At 31.8% G+C, this 8926-nt stretch overlaps 1 protein-coding gene across 1 annotated transcript; it reads left to right on the forward strand.

The window, feature by feature from the left end:
- Nucleotides 1-5164: 5164 nt before the first annotated feature.
- LOC120167779 (heterogeneous nuclear ribonucleoprotein 1-like) lies at nt 5165-8607 on the forward strand. The gene is made up of 6 exons (XM_039176684.1): nt 5165-5298; nt 5390-5430; nt 6256-6419; nt 6790-6889; nt 7012-7096; nt 8487-8607. Exons 1-6 carry the CDS (start codon nt 5255-5257, stop codon nt 8605-8607), a joined length of 555 nt encoding a protein of 184 aa, XP_039032615.1. The 5' UTR covers nt 5165-5254.
- The last annotated feature ends 319 nt before the right edge of the window (nt 8608-8926 follow it).

The following is an 8926-nucleotide window of genomic DNA, read 5'->3' on the forward strand; positions in this document are numbered from 1 at the left end:
TCGATTATTTACAAATATCGAGACTAGATCTTAAAAGATATAACAACCTTTTTTCGATAAATTTAAATAAACGAACATTTCCTTTTCTCTCGTTCCCATATTTTAGGTGACGAATCAATTTTTTGTTTCACTTTCGGGATACACTTTTAATTTAAAATCGTCAAAATGACCCTCTAATTAGTTAAAACAGGCCACTTAGGACAATTTTAAATTAAAAGGGTATTACCCTTTAGTCCGATTATGTAATATGTCGAGTTACGCAAATGAGGATATCATACAAATTCTGCAAAAAGTATGTCATGCCAAAAATTAATTAAACAAAATTAAAAATATCATACAATGTAACATACAAAAAAAATTACATACATATATTTTAATTAAAATTTAAAAAAAAAAATCATAAACCATGCATATTAACATATAATGTACAAGTGTGACTCAAATATAAAAATAAAAACATGATATGTCAAACTACAATTTTTTTAGAAAAAACATGTATATACATATTAAAAATATGACTAAATTTAAATAAATGTAAAATCCAATCTATAAAATCAAAAGTAATCCAATGACCTAAATATAAAAATGCGCACAAACAAGGGACCTACACGTGAATAACTAAAATTAAAACTGGAAAAACAGCAAAATTAGGACAAACATAAGAGATTAAATTCTAAAGTAGTCCTAAAGGTGACTAAGGTGTAAAATAAGCTTAAAATTTGAGGACTGGAAACCTGATTTCACCAAGAAATTCAATGGCTAAAAATTAATTAACCCAAATGATATTATACAAAACCTAACTAAACCTAAACTAAAGTTTAATTTACCCTTTGGCCGCACAACTCTTCTTCTCTCACATCACGCAGCCATGGATTTCAAACATTGCCTCCCAACGCCACTGCCTCACTTATTATCATCTCTGACATATCACTTTTGCTTTCTATTTTCTAATCCAATTTTGCATTATCATCTATAATAGGGATTGGAACTTTCAGTAGCTGAGCTATAGCCTATAGTCAAACCCCTCTACTACTCTTAATTGAAACCCTCAATACCCATGAACCTTCAAAACTTCTTTGGCCACAGCTCAACAATGGCCCCTTTCTCCGATCACCCAAAACTTCTGGGACACCTAAACTACTTCCCTACTCCGATGAAGACCCAATATAACAAGGTAAATGAATTTCTCTATTTTCTATTTTATTTCAAAATCATTCGACTCACTAAGACTAAACCCAATTTTTTTACGACAATGAAATCCTAACGGCGACGAGAAGTCAACTAAACTCCACCGGATTTCCTATAACCCAGGTAATTTAACCTCAAAACCCTTTCTTCTTTACTAATATTTCATCCTTAAACGCACACAAAGGCACTGGAAAACAAAAATTAAAACAAATAAAAAATACCTCAATAAATTTGTATTGCTTCGAGAATAGTAGGGAAAATCCTTGTTACACTGCTCGCCCTTTCAAATACGGGAAAATGACTGCTGTTTACACTGCTTATGTTTTCCTTGTTATTCTGTTGTGTACAAAAAAACGAAAAATCAGACCACAATTTTCGTACTTTCCTTTCTTTTAAGAAACAAAACTGGTCTCTGGTTCTTCTCCTTTTGCTTTGTGATCTCTATTTTTTTTATTGGCTCCCCGTTAATTGCTAAAAATTTTTGTAATTTCTAATGGTTGATAATCTAATCTTTTTTCCAAAAAACAGACTCTTTACCGTTTTTTACTTGCCCCAATATCGTGCTCCTTAACTACCAATAATGGCTCTTTTTTTTTTGTTAACTGCATTCTCACGTTTATTTCTGATTTTTAACTCCCCAGAACTGCTTTCATTTGAAAATGGTAAAGGCCCCAGACAAATTAAGCATCTACAAGTATATAGTGAGACAAAGGTGCACCAAGGTTGCGTGTCGAGGGACAATCACGGAGGAGATGAGTAGGGATTCAGTCGCACCATGACAAGAAGAGCAAGGAGAGTCCAAGGCTATACGTCGAGCACATCGCACTTGATTTGTGGGAAACTTGTCTTGGAGAGCTAACCAGAGAAAACCACGCAACCGTTCGGGGACAGTGAGCTTCCATCGGTTATCTTTAACTCTCCAATTTGACTTATCAAGGGCAACATACGCGCTTTTAACTGACTTCTATTATTGAAAAAATATTGCTAATGTGCCTACGAAAAAATATTTTTATTATTTTATTATTTCAATGCAAAAATCTAAGCTTACTTTAATTTCTATATCGAAAAAGAAAACCCCCACAAATTGAGATATTCTTGAAATAGTGAATCTAATTTAGAGCTTTATAGAATTAGACAGAGGCATGTGATGGTTCTCGAAATAAATCGTCCTTCTAATTTTGGGTTTGAAGGGTAAGGGTACCTTAACTTGTGCATCCTGAATCTGTCACCAAAATTTGTCCCTAAACTATAACAATACCCACACTAACGGTAACTAATCAGAAATGGACGCCTTACAATGTAACCCCTACATGAACACACATTAGCTCTAAGATATTATTCAGACAAAAAAGGGCAATTTTGATGACCATCTTTCATCATCATCACAGAGTTCCTATTAATCTGTATTAAACTCAACGAAACAAATTAATAAACCACAAGTTCTGAACTAAAACAAAGAAAAAGTATCCTAAAGTGTATAGTGGAAAATAGGTTTCATAGAAAAAAATTGTTAAATCTCTTACTAGATGTCTCATACGTCACAATAAATTAGTTGACCCTTATTCCCATATGTAAAAGGGAGGTAAGATAGTAGGTTGTCCTCAACACCAGGTTGAGAGCAGCTTCCGTAGAAGACCTCCGAATTATGAAATATCTTCCGTGAGACTCGATCCCACGACCCCAAGATTAAAAACCTTAAACTCAACGAAACAAATTAATAAACCGCAAGTTCTTAACTAAAACAAATAAAAAAGTATCCTAAAGTGTATAGTGGAAAATAGTTTCCATAGAAAAAAATTGTTAAATCTCCTACTAGATGTCTCACACGTCACAATAAATTAGTTGACCATTATTCCTATATGTAATAGGGTAAGGGGAGGTAAGATAGTAGGTTGTCCCCAACATTAGATTGAGAGCAGCTTCCGTAGAAGATCTCCGAATTATGAAATGCCTTCCGTGAGACTCAATCCCACGACCCAAGATTAAGAGCCTTGTGCTCTACCAACTAATATGGATGTTCATTTCTCGCACGACACCATAAGCGCAATGCTTTTATTGATAACATTCAACGTCATATAAGATGTTAAGGGTAATTCTAAGCAACATAAAAATAATATAATATTTCTAAGGGGTGAACAAACGATTCGAGGAAGAAAAATAATCGAGTTGATAAATTTTTTAAATATAAAGGGTTAAACTAAATTAATTTAAATTAAAATAAAATTGTTGAATTTTAGTGACTAAAACTAAACTATACTATTATTTTATTTAACATTTAACAATTAACAATTTATTTATTAAAATATTTTAATTAATTGATTAAGTTTTAAATTTTTTTAAAAATCATTTATGACCGAAATGTGATATTTTACCCAATCTGAAAAAAGATAAACTATGAATTTAGTCATCTATCTATTCATGCAATTCTATTTTGGAATAATGCCAAAAATAGTCCCCAATATTTATCAAAATGGACATTTTGGTCTATATTCTTCTTTTTGGAGTATTTTATTCCCTAATATTTCACTTCAGGGGTAAAAAGGCTCACTCTATAGATGATGAAAATCATTAGTTAACACACGATTAATACTCTAAAATATGAACCTTTTTAACCTAAAATGAAACGTTGAGGGCTAAAATGCTCCAGAAAAAAGAATAAGGGATAAAATAATTATTCTGTCAAATGTTAAGGGTCTTTTTGCACTAAAATAAAACGTCGGGGGGCCAAGATACTCCAAAAAATAGAATAAGGGACAAAATAATCATTTTGATAAACGTTGAGAGTTAATTTTGACATTATGCCTTCTATTTTATTCATCAAACTATTTTTTTAAATTATATCTAATGTTACGTTTTTGTTCTATTTTGGTTACTCACAATTAAAAAATTAATGGAACTTCTAATGTAGATTTTTATATTTTTTTATTTTCACTGATGACATGTCATTATCATATAGTAATACATCAACATCATTATTAATTTGTTAACAACGGGTGAGTAAAACGTAACGTTAAATATAATTTTGAAAAAGAAATTAAATGAAAAAAACGGAAATATGGAATAGGTAAGTGACTAAATACATAATTTATCCTAAAAAAGAAGCTTACATGATGTAAGTTACATTCCGTAGGACTGTTCATTCGGTTAAAATCGAACTGAACCGAACCGAATTAATTAAACTTTTTTTTTCTTTAACCGTTAATCGAACCGAATTTTTTTTCAAATATATTAAACGAACCGAATAAATTTCGGTTAATTCGGTTAATTTTTGAATTAACCGATTTTTTTTTAAATTTTCTAATTTATATAAAAATTAAATGTTTTTAATTAAAAAAAAGTTTATAATTAATTTAAATAATATATAATTATAAAATAAAAATTTCAGATAAATTTGTTAATTAATTAATATTGATTTAGGTTTAAAAGTTATTGGATCTTAAATTATTAATTGGATTTTAAATGGTTTGGACTTAGCCCATATGTTATATATAATATATATAATATTTTTTAATTAAAAAAACAGTTTACAATTAATTTAAATAATATATAATTATAAAATAAAAATTTTATATAATTTTTTAATTAATTAATATTGATTTAGGTTTAAAAGTTATTAGATATTAAATTATTAATTGTGTTTTAAATGGTTTGGGCTGAGCACATATGTTATATATAATATATTTAAAATTTAATTTCGGTTAATTCGGTTAATTAACCAAATTCGAACCGAATTAATCGTTAACCGAATTCTAAAATTTTTCTTAACCGTTAACCGAATCGAATTAACCGAACTAATTTATTTCGATCAATTAACCGAATTAATTCAATTATTTGAACACCCCTACATCCCCGCGTCGAAGATTGCGAACACAAAACATTAAGAAAACTCACCGCCTTAATAAACCAAAACAAATCACCAATATATATATATATAATTGATGTATGTAAGCTTCTGATTTTTCAATATCAACATACCTCCACAGCAGCTTTTATCTTCAAACACTAGCCTCCCGTACCTTCCTTCCCACATCTCTCTATCTAGATCTCAAAAACTTAACTAGCTTTCATGGGTTCCAGAAAAGGCGGTGACAACGATGGCGCTAGCCCTGGGTAATGCTAATTTATACTACCCCGGCCTTCGTTTTCTATTTCCAAACAATCTCGATATATGATAGTTTTTCTTTCTTTTTTTCTTGTGTAGGAAAATCTTCGTTGGAGGCTTAGCTAAGGACACAACTCTAGGTGACAGAGCTTTTTTCCTTCTTTTTTCCTCCATCGTTGTGTTTTTTATGCGTTTTTTCTTTGATGGGTATTATTCAAAGAGAAAATAATCTCAGTGACCAAAAATTTCAGATAATATACGATTTTGATCAATTTTTTTTGGATTTACGAAAATGACAAACAAAATCGTAATGCGATCTCTAATTCGCATTGCGATCTTCACTATCGCAAATTTGCGTTACATTTCGCGTTGCGATAGTTGAAAATCGCGTTGCGATTTTTCATTTCGCGTTACGATAGTCTATAGTCGCGTTGCGATAGTTTACAGTCGCGTTGCGATTTTTCATTAAAATTCTTAAGAAATAAAATCTTTTTTTTTCAACGAATTTGGAAAATCGCAACGACAATTGTAGACTATCGCAACGCGAAATGAAAAATCGTAACGCGATTTTCAACTATCGCAACGCGAAATGGAAAATCACAACGCGATTTTCAACTATCGCAACGCGAATTTGCGATGATGGAGATCGCGTTTTAACTATCGCAACGCGAAATGGAAAATCGCAACGCGATCTCCAACTATCGCAACGCGAAATGGAAAAACGCAACGCGATTTTCAACTATCGCAATGCGAAATGCAACGTGAATTTGCGATAGTGGAGATCGCAATGCGAATTAGAGATCGCATTGCGATTTTGTTGGTCATTTTCGCAAATCCAAAAAAAGTTAGTCAAAATCGTATATTATCTAAGATTTTTGGTCACTGAGGTTATTTTCTCTTATTCAAATTACTGACTTTTATCCCCTTTATTATGGGCTTTCGGGCGTTATGCTGGGATTTTTCAGATACATTTACCAAGTACTTTGAAAAGTATGGGGAGATAACAGATTTTGTTATAATGAAAGATCGACATACGGGGCGGCCCCGTGGTTTCGGGTTCATCACCTTCGCGGATCCTTCTGTTGTTGACACTGTTATGCAAGAAGATCATGTTATTAATGGGAAACAAGTAAGCTAAACCTTTCAACCTTGTATTTGTATTTGTGTTGTTGTATTTGAAGATTCTGCTGTTGGTTACAATATGAAAACTCTTAACTAGGGAATGATCAACTTTAGAACTTGATTTTTTGTTTTCTTGGGGTTTAGTTCCTCTCTTTTTGACTGCGTTGCTTATAAATTGCGGAGAGTCAACCTTTTTAATGATAATGTTGCTGTAATCAAAGGGAAAAAAAAACTGCCCACCATGATATGGCTGGGGCTGGGGTTGGGGTGTATTTAGCTATAATATGAGTTTTTTATTTGACGGAAATCTTGGATTGGTCTTATTGTGAGGCTTCTCAAGTGTTTAATCTTGCATGATGGATTGATTTTTTTGGCAGGTTGAGATTAAAAGGACTATTCCAAAAGGTTCTTCCTGGTCAAATGACTTCAGGACAAAGAAAATATTTGTTGGTGGGATTCCAACATCAGTTACTGAAGGTATGATATTTGATGCATATGCACTTTTGCTATATTTTTATTTTACTTATTGTTATGGCGATGCTTATAGATGGAAAATTGTGTTTGCTTATTATTTGTCCTTTCCCATGTTCGAACATTAGATGAGTTCAAGAATTTCTTCTCAAAGTATGGAAAGGTGGTGGAACATGAGATAATACGTGATCATGCTGTCGCAACCGTCTTTCCGTTGAGCCCCGGAATTGGGCTTCGACTTGAAAAATGTGGATTGGAGTCGCCACCGACCACTTTAAAACGAATTTAGGTGGGTCGGACACCATCTTACCTGATCTGCGTCTTACCGGAAATATGTCGGGCTCGGGAATCGATTACAGCCAAGGAAGGATTAGCACCCTTGAACTGCCCTTTCGGTACTATGTAATTTCCAGTTGTCTTTAATTAAGAGAATTGAAAGTTAAACTAAAAGGTAAAACATCGATCTGAACTACTTACCCTTGATTGATTGAAATTCCCTTAACAATACAGACGTTAAAGAACGAAAATAAAAAAAATGAAAAATAAGGGAAACAAGAATGAAGATAAAAATAGTGGAAAAAAAAGGGTTAATAAGCAGAGTAAAATAAATAAATGAAACATTGATAATCTACATACAACCAACGAATAAATAAATTACAATGAATAAAAAGATGATCATCAAAGAAATAAAACAAAGTAAAGAAAAAGGTAATCGAATAAAATGTTTGAAATGTACACATAATAATAATAGATATATAAATAAACTATTACAAGTATATACATAGATATATACATATATATATACATATATATTAAAATATAACATTAAGCAAAAATAATCCATGAAGAAAAAAAAGTATACATATATAATAATAACGCAAATATATATATATATAAATTAGTAAAAAGAAGATAATAGTAATAGTTAAATTAAAAATAATATATACGAATATAATAATTTGTGAAACACAACAAAAAGTATTAATAGAAAAGAAAAAAAAATATAAAAATATAAATAGATAGGTAAAAAATATACATCCATAAAAAATATAAAAACAAAGAAAATAAAGAAAAGCAAATATGAGTAATATATATATAATAAATAGCATATAATAAAAGAAAAATAAGTAATGTATATATATAAACTAATAGGAATATAATATATTATAGTGTAAATAAATAAAAATCCAAATATCTATGTATAAAAGAGTAAATACGAGATATAATAAAATATATATAAGTATAAAGGGGTAAAATGAAACAAAATAAAGTTAGACGGCAAAATCAGAATATAACCAAGGGAATTAAACCGATTTGGGGACCAAATTAAACGTTTTTTAAAACAGAGGGAGCCAAAATGAAGTTTACCCAACCGGTTTGGGGACCAAATTGAATGTTTTTCAAAACAGAGGGAGCCAAAATGAAGTTTACCCCTTTTAACAAAACACGCGGATCCTTCCCCGGGTCGGGTTGACGCGCGGGTCACCGCACGGGCTATGTATAAAGCCCAAAAACCTTTTTTTCTCTTCATTTCTCCCTTCCTCGCCCGAGAGCTCTCCTCTCTTTCTCTCGTTTCCTTCATCTGTTCATGCGTGTTCTTCAGAAATGAAGAACACGCCGCCGTAAAATCCCAGAAATGGCCACACGCCGCCTCGCCGGCCGCCGTTGGTCGGCGCCGGCCACCGATCATCGGCGGCAAACCCATAAAAAATTGGTTTTTCTGAAAGCCTTTCTCTCCTTTGACTCAAATCTCAAACCTTTTTTTTGAAATAGGCCTCGGGTTTTCGTAGATCTATACAAACGATCTCGAACGAAAACACCTTTTCATCGGCCAAAAGATTTTTTTTTTTAAAACAACACGATGGACGATAAATTTGACGTGCAAAGGATCAAGCGAACCAAAAGGTAAACAACTAATATACCTCGCTCTTATTTCTTGTTTCGAAATGTTGTACAAGTGTTCTGACTTTCTTTGTGCTTGCTATGGTGACTTTCTGTGTGTATTCGCAGTAATCCCCCCCTAAACTTGTGTGCTTTACATAA

The sequence above is a fragment of the Hibiscus syriacus genome, unplaced genomic scaffold (genome assembly GCF_006381635.1).
Source record: "Hibiscus syriacus cultivar Baekdansim isolate YM2019G1 unplaced genomic scaffold, ASM638163v2 tig00111693_pilon, whole genome shotgun sequence".
In the NCBI taxonomy this organism is placed as follows: Eukaryota; Viridiplantae; Streptophyta; class Magnoliopsida; order Malvales; family Malvaceae; genus Hibiscus; species Hibiscus syriacus.